The sequence below is a fragment of the Solanum stenotomum genome, chromosome 12 (genome assembly GCF_019186545.1).
Source record: "Solanum stenotomum isolate F172 chromosome 12, ASM1918654v1, whole genome shotgun sequence".
Lineage (NCBI taxonomy): Eukaryota > Viridiplantae > Streptophyta > Magnoliopsida > Solanales > Solanaceae > Solanum > Solanum stenotomum.
Window position 1 is genome coordinate 29,704,361 of NC_064293.1, and position 19,168 is coordinate 29,723,528.

At 31.9% G+C, this 19,168-nt stretch overlaps 1 protein-coding gene across 2 annotated transcripts in view; it reads left to right on the plus strand.

Annotated features, from left to right (window-relative positions):
* The first annotated feature begins 228 nt into the window (after positions 1-228).
* Positions 229-19,168, plus strand: part of LOC125848624 (receptor kinase-like protein Xa21) — a 23,664-nt gene continuing 4,724 nt past the window's right edge. Inside the window, exons 1-3 of one of the 2 annotated variants that reach the window (XM_049528517.1) lie at positions 229-379; positions 478-1,768; positions 14,501-14,618. In XM_049528517.1, the coding sequence (XP_049384474.1) occupies positions 576-1,768; positions 14,501-14,618 (1,311 nt within the window). In that variant the 5' untranslated portion in view covers positions 229-379; positions 478-575. Of the gene's footprint in view, positions 380-477; positions 1,769-14,500; positions 14,724-19,168 lie in introns of both variants that reach the window. The other variant, XM_049528516.1, reaches the window with a different exon arrangement.

The following is a 19,168-nucleotide window of genomic DNA, read 5'->3' on the forward strand; positions in this document are numbered from 1 at the left end:
GGAAATTTTCTCGAAGGAGAGATCCCTCGAGAACTTGGTGATCTTCATTACATGACTGATTTAAATCTGGAAAGTAACCATCTTACTGGCTCTATACCACCATCAATTTATAACATTACAACCATGCGAATCATTGCTCTTTCCTACAATAATCTTACTGGTGAGCTTCCAACAACTATATGTGACTATCTTCCAAACTTGGAAGGACTTCTGCTCTCATACAACATCCTAGGTGGCATTATTCCACCAAACTTGGAAAAGTGCAAAAAGCTTAAATTCTTGTCATTGTCTGTAAACAAGTTCACTGGAACTATACCGAGGGAGTTAGGCAACATAACAAATCTTGCAAAATTACACCTTGGATTGCTGCACTTCAAAGGTAGTATTACATCTCCTAGCAAGAATTTTTAATTTTTTTCTTTTTCACTTTTCCACCAATTTAGTACTCATATATATATATATTTCCCCACTTGACAGGAGAGATACCAGTGGAGCTAGGTAATCTTAAGAAACTACAGATTCTGTCATTATCCGACTGTAAGCTTACTGGTTCCATCCCCACAAGCATTTTCAACATGTCAGCGCTGCGGGCAGTCGTACTTGACGAAAACATGCTTTCAGGTAATCTACCAGCAGATTTAGGCAGTGGGATCCCCAGCCTAGAAACATTGTTTTGTGCAAACAACATTCTGAGTGGATTTATATCTGCTACTATCTCAAATGCTTCAAGACTCCGTGAGATTGATCTTTCAATCAACAGTTTCACAGGTCCAATTCCTCAATCACTTGGTAACTTAGAAAACCTTGAGATTTTGGACCTGCAGTTGAACAATTTTGTCAGCGATTCAACATTGAGCTTCCTGACATCTTTGACACACTGTAGGAAACTGAGAGAACTCAAATTTGGTAAGAATCCCTTGGAAGGTTTTTTCCCTGCATCAATTGGAAATTTCTCTGATTTTCTGCAAATTTTCGAAGGATGGACTTGTAAACTGAAAGGCTCCATTCCTGGAGAAATTGGTAATCTTACCGGTGTGATAAGGATAAATTTTTCAAAAAATGATTTGACTGGACATATTCCAAAAACTATCCAAGGCATGCTGAACCTTCAAGAATTTTACCTAGAGAGCACCATGATAGAAGGAATCATACCAGATTCTATCTGCAATTTAAAGAATCTTGGAGCATTATACTTGTCAGGTAATCAATTTTCTGGTCGCGTGCCACCTTGCTTAGGAAAAGTTACCAGTATGAGATATCTTCATCTAGCAGATAACATGCTTAATTCGAGTTTACCCGAAAGCTTGGGGAGCCTTCCTGATCTCATAGAGTTCAATTTTTCATCCAATTTATTGCATGGCAAAATTCCTATTGAGATTGGAAATTTAAAGGCTGCAACACTCATTGATCTGTCAAAAAATGATTTTTTTGGTAGGATCCCTAGCACTCTAGAGGGTCTGGATAGATTGATTAGTCTTTCTCTAGCACATAATAAATTAGATGGGCCTATTCCAGATTCATTTGGCAAAATGCTGGCCTTGGAATACTTGGATTTGTCCAGTAACAATCTTAGTGGTGAAATCCCAAAGTCATTAGAAGCTCTTGTGTATCTCAAATACTTGAACTTCTCATTTAATGAACTCAGTGGAGAAATTCCCACGGGTGGTCCTTTTGCAAGTGCCACAGATCAATCTTTCTTGTCCAATTATGGGCTCTGTGGTGATTCTAAGTTTCATGTTTCACCATGCGTCATCAAATCTCCCAAGAGGTCGACGAAAAAAAAGGCAATATTGGTTTTGTACATCCTTTTGGGAGTAGGCATGCTATTTCTTGCATTAGCCGTCACATATGTATTTTTGAGATTGAGAAAGAAAAAAAAGAATGCAGGTCAAGCTGATGTGTCTCTGATAAAATGTCATGAAAGAATTTCCTATTATGAACTTGAACAAGCAACCGAAGGATTCAGCGAAAGCAACTTGCTTGGTAACGGGAGTTTCAGCAAGGTCTACAAAGGGATACTTAAGGATGGTACTCTTTTGGCAGCAAAGGTATTCAATGTGCAATTGGAGGGTGCATTCAAAAGTTTTGATACAGAATGTGAGATGTTGCGCAACCTCCGCCACCGAAATCTGACCAAAGTCATCACCAGTTGCTCCAACCTTGATTTCAAAGCCTTAGTGTTGGAATACATGTCCAATGAGACACTTGATAAATGGTTATACTCTCACAACTTGTTCTTAGATTTATTTCAGAGATTAGATATAATGATAGATGTTGCATCAGCAATGGTCTATCTCCACAGTGGTTGTTCAAATCCGGTGGTGCATTGTGACTTAAAGCCAAGCAATGTCTTGCTAGATCAAGACATGGTTGGCCATGTCAGTGATTTTGGCATTGCAAAATTGTTAGGTGCAGGGGAGACTTTTGTCCAAACAAGGACAATAGCAACCATTGGATATATTGCTCCAGGTATTAAAACTTTTACATCTTCCTCATGTTTTTAGAATACCCCAAGCATTAATTCTTTTCCCCGATATATATGATCAGCTTTATCCTATTACTCAATTGTTAGGAAGCTTTTTTGATCATTTTCAACCATGATTGCAGAGTATGGACAAGATGGAATAGTATCCACAAGCTGTGATGTTTATAGTTTTGGCATCCTGATGATGGAGACGTTTACAAGAATCAGACCAGGTGATGAAAGATTTACTGGAGACTTGAACATACGACGTTGGGTAAGTGATTCTTTTCCAGATGAGATTCATAAGGTGGTGGATGCTAATTTGGTAAAGCTAGAGGATGAAAGAATTGACGCAAAGAAGCAGTGTCTGTTGTCTATCATAGAGTTAGCTTTGAGCTGCACTTTAGTGACACCTGATGCAAGAATTAGTATGGAAGATTCTCTTTCAACACTTCAAAAGATCAGGCTCCTGTTTGTCAGTAGTTGCCACTAAGTGGAATTAGACCATCCTCTTATGATTGATGCTTGATTACCTATGTCAATTCAGTTTTATACTTCATATATTATGTACTCTTTCACTTTCAAAACATCACAGATTTCTTTCAACCATATGCTAGCTGGAATGGTGATTTTACATCTACTGGAGTTTACAATTAGTCTTTCTAAAAATTGACACTCTTTAGTCTTAACCAAAAAACACTCTGAAGACTAAACAACACTATAGGGCCTCCAGGTTGCCTGTAGCCAAAACCATTTTCCAGTCCACAATAATGCAGTAACCTGTTCTAAAATATAGTTTATGTTACACTAAGGATGAATAATTTGCAATTTGTACCCCTATCATCTACATATCCTTTCATAATTTATACATCAATCTATTTTTAAAAAATATTTACATCCTTATCTTTACAAGAAAATAATTTACATACTTCAAATTACATTTGGAGTTGGAGATTATCATACAATGTGAAAGTCGGAAAATATTATGACTATACTTAAACACTATGAAAAGCCCACATATATATGGTGAATATAATGCCAAAGAAATATGACTTGAGAATTATCAGACTCAAAATTTCCATGGAAAAAATGTATTGACATTGAAGAACAAAATGATAAAAGTGTTGAGTGGAGGAGACTGGACTGTTTACTCAGGGTGTGTTTGGTACGGATTTTCCAATTTTCCCATTTTTCGTTAGCTTAAAATGTTTGGAAAATCAACTCATTTTCCTCAAATTTAAGGAAAATGACTTCCCTTTCAAAATTAAGGAAAACATTTTCCAAACTCTACTTCATCCTTTAATTTTTTTCTTACACTACCCATACCCTGTACCCGACCCTCCCTATTCAAAAACAAAATTAAAATTTTCAAATACATTTTTATTCCTACCCCCAAATCACCCCCCCCCCTCCCCCTATCAAACATCAAAATAAAAAATTTAAGAATTATTTTTGAAAATATTTCAAATTTTAAGATTTTTTTACATCACCCAACCCCTACCACCCCTACCCCCACCCCCCAAAAAAATTGCTTTTGAAAAAATTTCAAATTTAATTTTTAAAAATTATTTATACCACTCCCCACCCCCCACCCCCCGGCTCCCACCACCCCATCAATTTTTTTTATAAAAAATTATTTTTGGAAAGTATTTCAAATTTTAAAAAATTTCATTTGCTACGCCTTCCCTACACCCTACAGCCCCACCCCCGGTGCAACCCCCACACAGGCTATCCAAAACTCTACTTCATCCTTTAATTTTTTTTCTTACCCTACCCATACCTCGTAGCCGACCCTCTCCATTCAAACAAACAAAATTAACATTTTTTATTTTTTTAATTTCAAATATATTTTTATTCCTACCCCCACACCAGTCCCCCCACCCCCAATCAAACAAAAAAAATATTTAAAAATTATTTTTGAAAAATGTTTCAAATTTTAAGATTTTTATTTATCTCACCCAACCCCTACTACCCCTCCCCCAAAAAAAACATTGCTTTTGAAAAATATTTTAAATTTATTTTTTTTATTTTTTACGCCACCCCCCTCCTCCAAACAAGGCCACCCCACCCATACCACCGCCCTCCGCCGCCACCCCTGTCAATTTATTTTTTTTAAAAAAAAAATATTTTTGGGAAGTGTTTCAAATTTTAAAAAAAATTCAATTTTTACGCAACACCACACCTACCCCCTACCCCCACCGCGCCATCCCCAATAAAAGAAAAATTTTAAAAAATTGTTTTTGAAAAATATTTCAAATTTTAAAAAAATCATCTTTTATGCCACCCCCCCTCCGCCAACCCCCCACCCAGGCCATTCCCGTAAAAAAAAAATTAAGAAAAATTATTTTTGAGAAATATTTCAAATTTAAAAGATTTTCATTTTTTACGCTACCCTCCACCCCCTAACTCCCGCCTCCTCGCGCCAGCCCCAATCAATTTTTTTATTTTTTTAAAAAATTGTTTTTGAACAATATTTCAAATTTTTTTTAAAAATCATTTTTTATGCCACACCCTTCCCCCAATATTTTTTTTTAATAAAAATTCGTGGGTCGAAAGTCTGGGTCAGATCTCAGGGTCAGATTTTGGAACGGTCATCAGGGTCTTGTCATAGTTTGGGTGTCGGGGTCAGATCCTAGATCAATTATAAGGGTTGATTTTCGGATAAGAAATTATTTTCCTAATGAGTATTTTTTAGTCTCAAGCAAAAAATAAAAGATATTTTCTGAAAATATTTTTCATTCACCAACCACAATCCACACATTAAAAAATATTTTCCAGAAAATATTTTCTACTCACCAACCAAACATGAGATAATAAGTTAGAAATCTACTTGTTTTCCGAGAAAACATTTTGCTTCATACCAAACACACCCTCAGTCTTACAAATACTGCTGGATTTTTGAAAGGTGTGAATGAAAAATGAAGAGTTGCGACTTTTATGAAGAGTTGTGATTTTTATGAAAAGTTATGACTTTTATGAAAATTTGTGACTTTTAGAAACGGTTGTGACCTTTCCGAAGGGTTGTAACTTTTTAAAGGGGTGTGACCTTTCCGATAAGTCACAATAACCACCTGTTCACACTACCATTTGTAGTCTATAAATAGAGGGATTTCCTCTCATTTTAATACAACCAATTTTTTGGACTTCTTCTACTACTACTAAATCTAGTATTCTAAGTGTACTTTACTGCCGTTGAGTGGTTCGCTGACACTGTGGTCTTAGGTACCGATACATCGGTGAGTAAGATCGTTCTATCCAAGGAGGATATATTCCATTAACCTCGGGTACTTGAGGGGAATAATTTCCTTAAGGAAGACTGTGCATTCAGTGAGCTTGATTTTCTTCTTTAAGAAAAAAATTTATATATTGTTTCTAATTAATGTGTTTCTGATTCTATTTTCTCTATTGGTTTTAATTTTCTAGTTCTGAAAATGCTCTTTAAACTTTGTTGTTTCTTATCAAATTCTTCGAAGTTTTTGTAAAAAGTATCTTAGAAATACATAATGAACAACAATTTTAAGGTAATTATTATACTATTGGTAAGCAAAGAAGTAAAACTAAAAGACAATATTGAAGGTGTTTTGTTATTAAACTAAAAGAAGAAAAAAAATACTACGTTCATAATTATGAAAGAAGAACCTAACAAAGACAATATTGGAGGTGTTTTGTTGCTGCCAAATTCTATTGTGACTTTCTTCCATTCTCTCTTTTGTTGTAGTATGAGTGGATTGTTGACCGAGTCTCACAAAGTCAACTTGGAGTACTAAAAATTAACACTCTTAGGACTCGTTTGGTAGGCGGTATTAAATAGAATAGTCCATGGATTAAAATTTAGTCCATCTAATACATTGTTTGGTTACTTTATTTTATTTAATCCATGGATTGCTTATACACCATATGTGGTCTTATTTTATCCCTAGGAAATGGAGGGATAACTAATCCAACGTTTGTTAAACCTTGGAGAAGACCCCTAAATGACAAAACTATCCCTTTATTCATTTTCCTAAATTTCTTTGTAATTTGATTTTCTTTTTATTTATATTGAAATAATTATAAATGTTCTTTTTAATCCTCCAAATTCGTTTAGTGTAATTTAATGATTTCACTAATATTTTTTTCTCCTCTTTTTTATTCAATGTAGTTCGTCGATTAACCACTTGAACTATTTTTTTTAATAAGCTTTAGCTATTGAACAATATAAGTAGTCTTAAATCTATGTTAAGTTTAAGATCTATTTGTCCAACAAAAAATTAGAAATACACCATGCCATCAAGGACCTCCTTAGTGGTACATCATACCTCAAAATTATTATTATTATATATATATACTAGTCTCTCGACACGTGTTCCATGTGAATTTTTATAGATTCGTTAGAACAATTAAAATTTTATGCAAATCATGTGAAGTGAGTAATATTTTTTAATGTGCGTCAAGAAACGCCAAATGAGGGGAGCATTGTAATGTTTAAAATCAATTCCTTTGAAGCTACCATCGGTAAATCAATTCCGTTGAAGCTATTATCGGTAATTTTTTAACTTTATTTAGTAGTTACCACATTTCCAATAAAGTCACATGACTAATTTGAGCAAAATAACAATACATACTTACGATAATGATAATTTTTTTTTAATAAAAACTAGATTGGCGAAGTCTAATAGAGAAAAAACACACAAAAAATAGAAGAAAAATAAAATATACACATCATTCGCAATACTTTATTCATATAGATTATAAATAGAAAATAAATATAAAATCAATAGGTTATCCATATTCGAAATTTGGAAGCTACAAGTTCAAAGAGGAAAAACAAAAGGCACAGACCATGAGAGGGCAGTAATTGCACTGACAAATCCTATAATTTGCAAATTATGTATAATGAAGTATGCATCATATTTTTCTCTAGAATAAGATAATACTTATTTTTGACAAAAGTAGAGACATAATATATCTTATTCGCAAGACAATAACAACAACAACAAAAAAGTGCAATAACCGAAACACCATAAAAATAATTGGTAGTAGAAAGCAAAAGAAAGATAGTACAAGAATAAAAGTACTACTACGACAGACACCACTAAGTCTAAACCCTTCGGAAAGCAAGAGAACACTCCACTTCAACCTTCTACCTTAATCTGTGATCTCCATGCTTAAGCATTTTCTGTAATTGATGAAATCATTTTCTTTTTTCTTCTGAGTTATGAAAGGCGAATTAGCTTATGTATTTGCCAATAATAATTTTACCTCATGCACAAGCCAAAAGTTTACCTAGAATTCTGTAGAAAGCTCAAAAGTTATGTTGGAGAATGAAGAAACATTCTTAAAATGCGTTTTAAAACACCTTTTCATTTTTAGTATTTAATATAATTTGATATAATAATTATTTAATATTTAATTGCTTAGATATTTTATAACATTTTGAATTAAGATAGGGGTAAAATAGTATTTCAACTTTTACTATTGTGGCTTCCCACTTTTAGTATAGCTAGATCTAAAAATGTGTGTTGCACGTTCATCCCATAATACTTCATATAAAGTTTGTATTGCAAATGACATATTTTATCCCCTTCAAATCTTTGGTATTTACAAAAAAAAATCCTTCATTTTTTTGATAGGAACTACATATATATCTTCCTAATAAAAAGAATATACCTTTAACTATAAAATTGACTAAAAGTGCATAAAGTAAAAATAACTAATTATTGCACAAATTCAATATTCAAATGAGGATATTAAAATACCACATGCTAGGCTAATGTATACAAGCAACAAACCATGGTAAATTCTCAAAAATAATAACAACATAACAACAGAAAGTTGTACAATAACAACAAACAAGAAACATAAATGTCAAACTAAACAAATAGAAAGAGACAAGAGAAGAGAGCATAGAGATTTTCTCATGTTTTTTCAAATTGATTTAAGTGTGTACATTATTGTGTCAAATGTCACTATTTATAGGATAGCATTGAGGAACACAAAGAGTTGTCATAAATATGATATTAATCCATTTGAGATTATCGATGAGATATGAGAGTTAAAAACATAATGAATATAATTAATAGGAGTTAAATACTTTTACACAATGAAGAGTTAGTGGTAATTTATGTATACTAATATGATGATTTACTATTTAATTTATTAAACAATTTATAACATTTAATATAATGTAGAAATAAAACTATAATCTAAGGATAAAATATGTAAAAGAATTCAAATATATTAAATGTTTAATGAAAAATCATTTTGACTAATTATTAAAAATTTCATAGTACCTATGATTATGAAAAATCATCACTATTACTACGTGGAAGATGTAAAGATTGTTGGTTTTTTCTTGCTAAAAATAACCTACAATTTAATAATGAGTATTGGATTGTAAGTCTAGCTGGAAATAGGAGTGTTAATTATCCTAAGACGAACAGTCAAAATTCATTGAATCTCAAAATAAATATTAAATGAATTTTTTTTAAAAATAATTTCAAGAAAATAAATAATAGTTAAAGGGTATTTTCGTAATTCAACTTTTGACTTAGATTCTTCCCACTTTTAGTATAACTAGATTTTGGGAACGTGTGTTGCACGTTTGTCCCTTGTAATTACTACAAGATATCTATATACTTTGAAAAAATTGAATTTCAAAATAGAAAATATATGTGTATTGCACGCTACTTAGTATAAATATTTATAAATGATTTAAATACAATCACAATATGTATAAATATTTATTCATAAAATTAAGTAATCAAAAGAGAAGGAGTGTAACACTAAATTAAAGCTTAACATCAAATGGACAATCTGACAATCATATCAAAGAGTTTTAAGAAATTATAAATTTCACATGAGTTATTAGTTGTGAAGATCTCACATAATGTTTGAAGAGAATATATAAAAATTTATCAACATCCATTAAATTATTATAGCATCACAATAAATTATACAACTTCAGATGTACATTATGTTCATCCCACAAATATTCAAAAATAAGATGAAATAGAGTAGGCCTTAAACAATAAAATAGGTAATGAATTCTAAAGCTTTTAAATAACAAAAATTAAAGGGAGAAACAGTTCCAGTGTAAAAGAATGGAGGAATGTCCTTAATAGCTAACAAAATCATAAATAGATTTACCACTTTTTTATTGCATATATGATGAGCAATTACATCCATCAGCAATCATCCATCAACAATTATACATTAGAATAACTAATCGTATGCATTAACATAAAGTGATTGTGATGAGCAATGTAATTACATCCACCAATAATCATCCATCGACAATTATACATTGGAATAATTAAATGTATGCATTAATATAAAGTGATTTTGAAAAATTTTTTTTGGTATTTATAATTATAAGTCAAGAATTATAAAAGTCATTTAAAAATTGATGATATACATAACATCTATGGGAATTCGATGGGAATTCGATTGGTTAAAGTTATGTAAAATTTCTAACTAAAATCTAAATATGTGTGCCATATTAAGATGTTAGGTAATTCAAAGGACATTTTTGTTCTTTAATGTTAAAGGATATTTCAGCTTTTAAAGGATATAATTTACTGCCTTTTGTTGTTACGAAACACTTCATCTACCAAACTTCGTTTTAGAATTCCGTGAATTAATTCTATCGAGAAATATAATGGATTAATACCATGTAATTATTATTTAATATTTTATTAATTAGTTTTTTTAATAATAACACTTCATCTACCAAACTCCATTTTAGAATTCTGTAAATTAATTCTATCTAGAAATATAATGGATTAATACCATATAATTATTATTTAATAGTTTATTAATTAGTTTTTTTAATAATATTTAAATTTAATGAAGGGGTAAAATCGTAACCCAACTTTAAAGTTAAGATCTTCCCACTTATAATAATACTAGTTTCCGTGCATGCGCGTTGCGCGTGTTTCCCATATTAATGATATTTTAAAAAATACATACATATTAGTTTTGAAAATAAATGTAGCAAAAATTTGCAACTAAGATTATTTTTGAAGAATTAACATAAATAGTTGTTCATCCATTGATTAAACTATAAAAAAAATAAAATTGGTGAGTATATAATATACTATATATGTATAATTCATTTGTAATGTGTACGATCATATGTAATCAATATATAATATATATATATATATATATAAAGACGAGAGGGAGTTGCTCAGATGGTAAGCACCCCTCACTTCCAACCCGAAGGTTGCGAGTTCGAGTCACCAAGGGAGGATAAAAAAAATAAAAATAAATAAATAATATATATATATATATGTCGGCTAGAAAAAGTAATAGTAAATCTATCCGACTATTTAAGTGAAGATACCTATATTTTGAGGTAGCTAAAATAGTTTTTATTCAATGATATGTGAGATGAATCAGTAAATTCAAATATGAAGACACATTACAGAATACAAACAATTACGAAATAATTTTTTCAATACCAATCACATGATGCCATGAAGGCATATAACCTGCGATATCCAACTAATATATCAACAATAACAAACAAATTAAGATGATTATCAGATATGTAAACTTTTAACTTGGTAGTTCCCACTTTTATAGTACAATGCTACAAGATATCATTTTACAACTCCCTCCAAATACACAAATAATGTCGCATTTATCTATAGCCGTAAACAATTATAATTACAGTACATTATAAGAATAAATCAATTAATGAAAATTCTAAAATCAGTCTTCCAAAGAAACCAACTTCCTCCTTTTCATAGCTCATGAATTTCTGCTAGCACTCCATAGGGAGATAGTGGTCTTCATATATCATCCAATGAATGTTGAATGTTGAATGTTGCATGTAAATTGATATGACAATTATTCAATTCCAACATGTATCAACTCTACACGTTTCTCCATCTCCCATTTTCTTTAGTTCATGCAAAAGGAAAAAATTAAAGGAAAAGAAAGAAAATGAGAAGGAAGGCCAACTAAAGAAACAAAACTTGAAGGAAATGGAAATCATTTGTTACCTTTATATAGTGTTATTTTTTTATGTTCTTTGAAATTCCTTTAAACATAATATCATGTATTTATTAACCTACACTTAAATACTTAATGAATTATTCAAATTCTACTGATTGTTATATTAACAAAGATTGGTTACTAATTTAAAAGAGTTAGAATTTGATAAGTCAAGTTAAAGAAAATGAAAAGATAAATTATAGGAATTGTAAAAGTTAGGTAAAGTAATACATCATGATGTGTTAATTTAAAGCAATTAATCATGTATTATGTGAATTCCTTGGATACGTTTGTCTGAGCATTAAAGTACCACTTTTCCACTTCCAAATCCCGTTCAATTTATGTAATTGAAAAATTAATCAATTGAATTTTATTTAACTTTTACTTAAGGTGCGCAAAATAATATTTTTTAATTAGATATTTAATTAAATGTTTGATTTAATTAGATAATATATATATATATATATATATATATATATATAATTGTTATTATTAACAATTCAATTGTGAGAGGTTAATACATATTAAATATTGTAATTATAGGTTGCATAAAAATTCGGTTATGAATACAAATATTTATTAGAGATAACTTATTGAGAATTCTAATATTTGACTAATTAAATATTTTATAACATTTTAACTTATAGTAGGGGTAAAATGGTAATTTCCAACTTTGAAGTTAAAAGCTTCTCACTTTTAATAATATATGATATATGATGATATATAATATATAATATATATATATATGATATGATAATATATGATATATGATATGTATGTATGTATTTAACTTAGCAAGTTAAATGAAATAGAAAATGCTATAAAAAAATAATATTGTCCGGCGGTTATCTACCTTGACTCAATTTCATGAAATAACACAAGTGTATAATAGGAAACAAAAAATTCGTAGAGTTTTAATCTCTGCACTACTAATCCCTGCATTAGTAATCCCTGCGTTACTGATTCCTGCGTTACTAATCCCTGCGTTATCAATGTTTGTACCAAACGACCCCTTAAAGTCTTAATCATAAAACACTCTAGACACTAACTAGTGTACATTGTTATCGAATGAATTTGATATCATTAGATATATATATAGATCATTGACTTGCCACACCAATTCTTGTTTTAGGAAAAAGATCAGAAACCTGTCAGTTATAGTTATGGGAGGAAGCTGTGATCTTCTCTTCGCTCTTGCGGTTTTCATTCTGCTAATTCATGTCCATACATCGGTGTCTACTGTTCCTAATATTAGTAATGATGAAGCTTCTCTTCTCGCCTTCAAATCTCACATTTCTTTTAGTCCTAACAACATCTTAGCAACCAACTGGTCTTCTTCCAGTCCTGTTTGCACCTGGATTGGAATCACTTTCAACTCCCACCACCATCGAGTCACAGCTTTAGACATTTCTAGCATGCAACTTCACGGTACCATTCCTCCACACCTTGGAAACCTCTCATTTCTCGTCTCCCTTGACATAAGTGACAACACTTTCTATGGAGAATTGCCAGAAGAGTTGGCTCATTTGCAGAGGTTGAAACTGATTAATGTCACAAGCAATAACTTCAACATAATTGGCATAGGACTCTTCTTTCTAAAACCTGCTAATTGGGCCTGGATCCCAAATAAAACTCTCAAACATTTTACTCGGCACCAGTAATCCCAACTGAATCAGGCCCCTTCACCAATTCTATCTAATAGGCCCTTATGAATCCATGGTTCACAACACGGTAGTACTATATTTACTCTTACATTTTTTCCATTGACAGGAGAGATACCAGAGGAGCTAGGTAATCTGAAGAACCTTCTGTCATTATACCACAGTGAGTTTACTGGTTCAGTCCCTGCAAGCAATTTCAACATGTCAGCACTACAGAACTTATCACTTGAAGCAAACAGTCTTTCAGGTACTCTACCTTTAGAATTAGGCCGTGGAATGCCCCGCGTAGAAAAATTTAACTGTGCAGATAATTATATGAGTGGTTTTATCCCTGCTTCTATCTCAAATTTTACAAGACTCAATGGACTTGATCTTGGAATCAATAGTTTCACAGGTCCAATTCCTGAATCACTTGGTAACTTAGAATACCTTGAGATTCTGGACTTGGCTGCGAATAATTTTTCCAGTGATTCAACATTGATCTTCCTTTTATCTTTGACAAACTGTAGGAAACTAAGAGTAATCAGATTTGGTTGGAATCCACTAGATGGAGTTTTCCTGCATCAGTTGGGAATTTCTCTGACTCACTGCAATTTTTTGATGGACCAAATTGTAAAATGAAGGGGACCATTCCGGAAGAAATTAGTAATCTTACTATGGTGGTAATAATGAATCTGGATAACAATGAGTTCACTGGTCATATTCCAAAAACCATCCAAGGCTTGTCGAACCTTCAAAAACTTAACTTAGATGGCAACAAGATAAAAGGAACCATACCAGATGTTATGTGCAATGTATATAATCTTGGAGAATTAGATTTTTCAGGAAATCAAGTTTCTGGTTCCATACCGCCATGCTTAGGGAACGCTACCAGTTTGAGGTATCTTTATCTAGCTAACAACAGGCTGAATTGGATCTTACATTCAAGCTTGTTGAGTCTTCAAAATCTCATAGAATTCAATGTTTCGTCCAATTTATTAAGTGGGAAAGTTCCTATGGGGATTGGAAATTTAAAGGTTGCAACACTAGTTTATCTGTCAAAAAATGATTTTAATGGTAATATCCCTAGCACGCTAGGGGGTCTGGATAGATTGATGAAACTTTCTCTAGCACATAATAAATTAGATGGGCCTATTCCAGATTCATTTGGCAAAATGCTGGCCTTGGAATTCTTGGATTTCAGCAATATCAATCTTACTGGTGAAATTCCAAAGTCTTTAGAAGCTCTCGTGTATCTCAAATACTTGAACTTCTCATTTAATGAACTCAGTGGAGAGATTCCCACGGGTGGTCCTTTTGCAAATGCCACGAGTCAATCTTTCTTGTCAAATTATGCACTTTGTGGTGACTCTATGTTTCATGTTTCACCATGCGTCATCAAATCTCCCAAGAGGTCAAAGAAAAAAAAGGCAATATTGGTTTTGGGAGTAGGTATGCTATTTCTTGCATTAGCCATCACATTTGTATTTTTGAGATTGAGAAAGAAAAAAAAGAATGCAGGTCAAGGTGATGTGTCTCTGATAAAATGTCATGAAAGAATTTCCTATTATGAACTTGAACAAGCAACTAAAGGATTCAGTGAAAGCAACTTGCTTGGTAACGGGAGTTTCAGCAAGGTCTACACAGGGATACTTAAGGATGGTACTCTTTTGGCAGCAAAGGTATTCAATGTGCAATTGGAGGGTGCATTCAAAAGTTTTGATACAGAATGTGAGATGTTGTGCAACCTCCGCCACCGAAATCTGACCAAAGCCATCATCAGTTGCTCCAACCTTGATTTCAAAGCCTTAGTGTTGGAATACATGTCCAATGGGACACTTGATAAATGGCTATACTCTCACAACTTGTTCTTGGATTTATTTCAGAGATTATATATAATGATAGATGTTGCATCTGCAATGGTCTGTCTCCACAGTGGTTGTTCAAATCCGGTAGCGCATTGTGACTTAAAGCCAAGCAATGTCTTGCTAGATCAAGAAATGGTTGGCCATGTCAGTGATTTTGGCATTGCAAAATTGCAAAATTATTTTTGAAAAATGTTTCAAATTTTAAGATTTTTATTTATCTCACCCAACCCCTACTACCCCTCCCCCCAAAAAAAAAAATATTGCTTTTGAAAAATATTTCAATTTTTTTTTTTTTACACCACCTCTTCCCCCAAACACGGCCACCCCACCCATACCACCGCCACTCCTGTCAATTTTATTTTATTTTTTTTTAAAAAAATATTTTTGGGAAGTGTTTCAAATTTAAAAAAAATCATTTTTTACGCAACACCACACCTACCTCCTACCTCCCACCGCGCCAGCCCCAATAAAAGAAAAAAAATTAAAAATTATTTTTGAAAAATATTTCAAATTTTTTAAAAAATCATCTTTTATACCCCCACCCAGGACATTCCCGTAAAAAAAATTTAAGAAAAAAATTATTTTTGAGAAATATTTCAAATTTAAAAATTTTTCATTTTTTACGCTACCCTCCACCCCCTAACCCCCGCCCCCTCGCGCCAGCCCCAATCAATTTTTTTATTTTTTTTAAAAAATTGTTTTAGAATAATATTTCAAATTTTTTTAAAAAAATTTATGCCACACCCTCCCCCCAATTTTTTTTTTTTTGAAATAAAAATTTGTGGGTCGAAAGTCTAGGTCAGATCTCAGGGTCGAATTTTGGAACTGTCATCAGGGTCTTGTCATAGTTTGGGTGTCGGGGTCAGATCCTAGATCAATTATAAGGGTTGATTATTTTAGGATCAAAAATTATTTTCCTAATGAGTATTTTTTAGTCTCAAGCCAAAAATAAAAGATATTTTTCATTCACCAACCAAACATTAAAAAATATTTTCTACTCACCAACCAAACATGAAAAAATAAGTAAGAAATCTACTTGTTTTCCAAGAAAACATTTTCCATGGAAAACATTTTCCTTCATACCAAACACACCCTCAGTCTTACAAATACTATAGGGTTTTTGAAAGGTGTGAATGGAAAATGAAGAGTTGCGACTTTGATGAAGAATTGTGATTTTAATGAAAAGTTGTGACTTTTATGAAAATTTGTGACTTTTAGAAAAGGTTGTGACCTTTCCGAAGGGTTGTAACTTTTCAAAGGGGTGTGACCTTTCCGATAAGGCACAATAAGCATTTGTTCACACTACCATTTGTTGTCTATAAATAGAGGGATTTCCACTCATTTTAATAGAACCAATTTTCTGGACTTCTTCTACTACTACTAAATCTAGTATTATAAGTGTACTTTACTGCCGTTGAGTGGTTCGCTGACACCGTGGTTTTAGATACCGATACATCGGTGAGTAAGATCGTTCTATCCAGGGAGGATATATTCCATTAACTTTGGATACTTGAGGGGAATACTTTCCTTAAGGGGAGACTGTGCATTCAGTGGACTCGATTTTCTAATTCTTTAAGAAAAATATTTTGTATATTGTTTCTCATCTGTTTCTGATTCTATTTTCTCTATTGGTTTTAATTTTATAGTTCTGAAAATGCTCTTTAAACTTTGTTGTTTCTTATCAAGTTCTTCAAAATTTTGTTCTAAGTATCTTAGGAATACAAGATGAACAACAATCTTAAGGAAATTATTATATTGGTAAGCAACGAAGTAAAACTAAAAGAAAGAAAAAAAATACTGCGTTCATATTTATGAAACAAGAACCTAACAAAGATGATATTGGAGGTGTTTTGTTGCTGCAAACTCTATTGTGACTTTCTTCCATTCTCTCTTTACCAAACAAAACACATAGGTAAATAGACAATCTCATAATCCTCCTCAGACTCCACTTTATGGGACTACTGGATACGCTGTTGAAATTATAAAAGAGTACATATGTTAGGGGTACATAATGCAAATTATTCAATAAGGACTTCAAATGTGGGTTAAAAAGCGCGGCTAGACGTCCTAGTCCATAAGTTGTTGGAATATTCGATTTTGACTTTGTTTAACTTCCACATTTTCTTGCTGCCTACACTTGTTGAACTTTTGGGCTCTTAAAGGATTATCTTGACAATTATTCTTTGGGTAGTGGGTGGGTGGGATGCAAGTGATAGAAACTAGCAAAAAGAAAATACTGTGACACTGCAATAAATAAAGGATTTAGCGATAATCATATCATATCATATATTATTATAAGTGAGAAGATTCAAAGTGCAAAGTTGGATTACCGTTTTACCTCTATACTAAATCAAAATATTAATTTTAAAAAATAAATAAATTAAATATTAAACATTAAATACTAATTATATCATATTATATACTTAAAGTGGAAGTTGTTAAGTCAAAAGTTGAAAAATGAAAATATCAATAGAAAGTCCAAATTAGATATTTTAATCCTTTAAACAACTAAATTTAATTATATTTTTAAAACCTTTTTCTTTTCTTTTGTATTTATTTTCATTTCTCTCTTTCAATTTACTTAACACATACGTGTATATACAATATAAAAGTAGCAATAAACAAGATGATGTGTCACATCTCTATAGTCTCCAATTGCATTTATCATTTTTTCCCCTTTTTTTGTTTGATATTTTCAAGCTAATTTTATGGTTAAGAATTTAATATATACATGGGGATTATAATAAAATTTAACGATTCCTCTAACATCAAAATGAATAGCAACAGCCAATTAGGTAGAGTGAAGAATTACGAAGGAAATTAAGAATTGCAGTAAATGAGATAGTGAAGAGTCATAGCATGACATGATACAATCAATTCATATTCTTTTTGGGGTGAAACTGTCAAATGACTATAAAGCTTCTAACTTTTTATTTTATTTATAAATATGGACTTAAAACGTATGAATACAAAAGCAACATCATCAGTGGACTGAAAAAGGTATGATATAATTTTTGCGTGTTAATTGATTTCCATGAAAATCTTAGAAGAGATGATACCTTAAATGGAAGGTATCTTTATTTGGCTATATACTTGTGAAAATTGAAAAGAATTTTGTGGCACAATGATTTTTTTTTTTTTTATTGAAGTATGTCTAATCTGAAAATTGTATTGCAGAGACTGTTTCAGAAAGTACAACACCAATTAGGGGTGTAAGATCCCTAGCACACTAGGGGGTCTGGATAGAATGCTTAGTCTTTCTCTAGCAAATAATAAATTATATGGGCCTATTCCAGATTCATTTGGCAAAATGCTGGCCTTGGAATTCTTGGATTTGAGCAATAACAATCTTAGTGGTGAAATTCCAAAGTCATTAGAAGCTCTCGTGTATTTCAAATCCTTGAACTTCTCATTTAATGAACTCAGTGGAGAGATTCCCACTGGTGGTCCTTTTGCAAATGCCACAGGTCAATCTTTCTTGTCCAATCCTTAATTTTTAAATAGAAGTCATTTTCCTTAAATTTGACCGTCATACAACCAACATTCAAGATATCTAACAAACAAAAAAAAAAGTTGTGCGTTGAAGGATACCAGAGGAGACAAATGATACTAGTAAAAGTTGACACGCTTAATGGGTGTGTTTGGTATGGAGGAAAACATTTTCTGGGAAATGTTTTTCAATCTTCTCATGTTTTGTTGGTTTAAAAAGTTTGGAAAATGTTTTCCAAATCAACTCATTTTCCCCAAATTTAAGGAAAATGACTTCTCTTCCAAAATTAAGGAAAACATTTTCCAAAACTCTACTTCATCCTTTAATTTTTTTTCTTACCCTACCCATACCCCGTACCCGACCCTCCCCATTCAAAAATAAAATATTTAAATTTTCTTATTTTTTAAATTTCAAATATATTTTTTATCTCTACCACCAAACCCCCCCTCCCCCCCCTCCCCCCTCCCCTCACACAAAATGTTTCAAATTTTAAGATTTTTTTTTACCTCACCCAACACCTACCAACCCTACTCCCTACCCGCCCAAAAAAATTACTTTTGAAAAATATTTCAAATTTAATTTTTCACGCCACTCCCCCCTCCCACCCCGGCAAGTCCACCCCTCACCGCAACCCCCCTTCCCCCGCCACCCCCGTCAAATTTTTTTAAAATAAATTAATTTTAGGAAATATTTCAAATTTAAATTTTTTCCATTTTTTCCACCC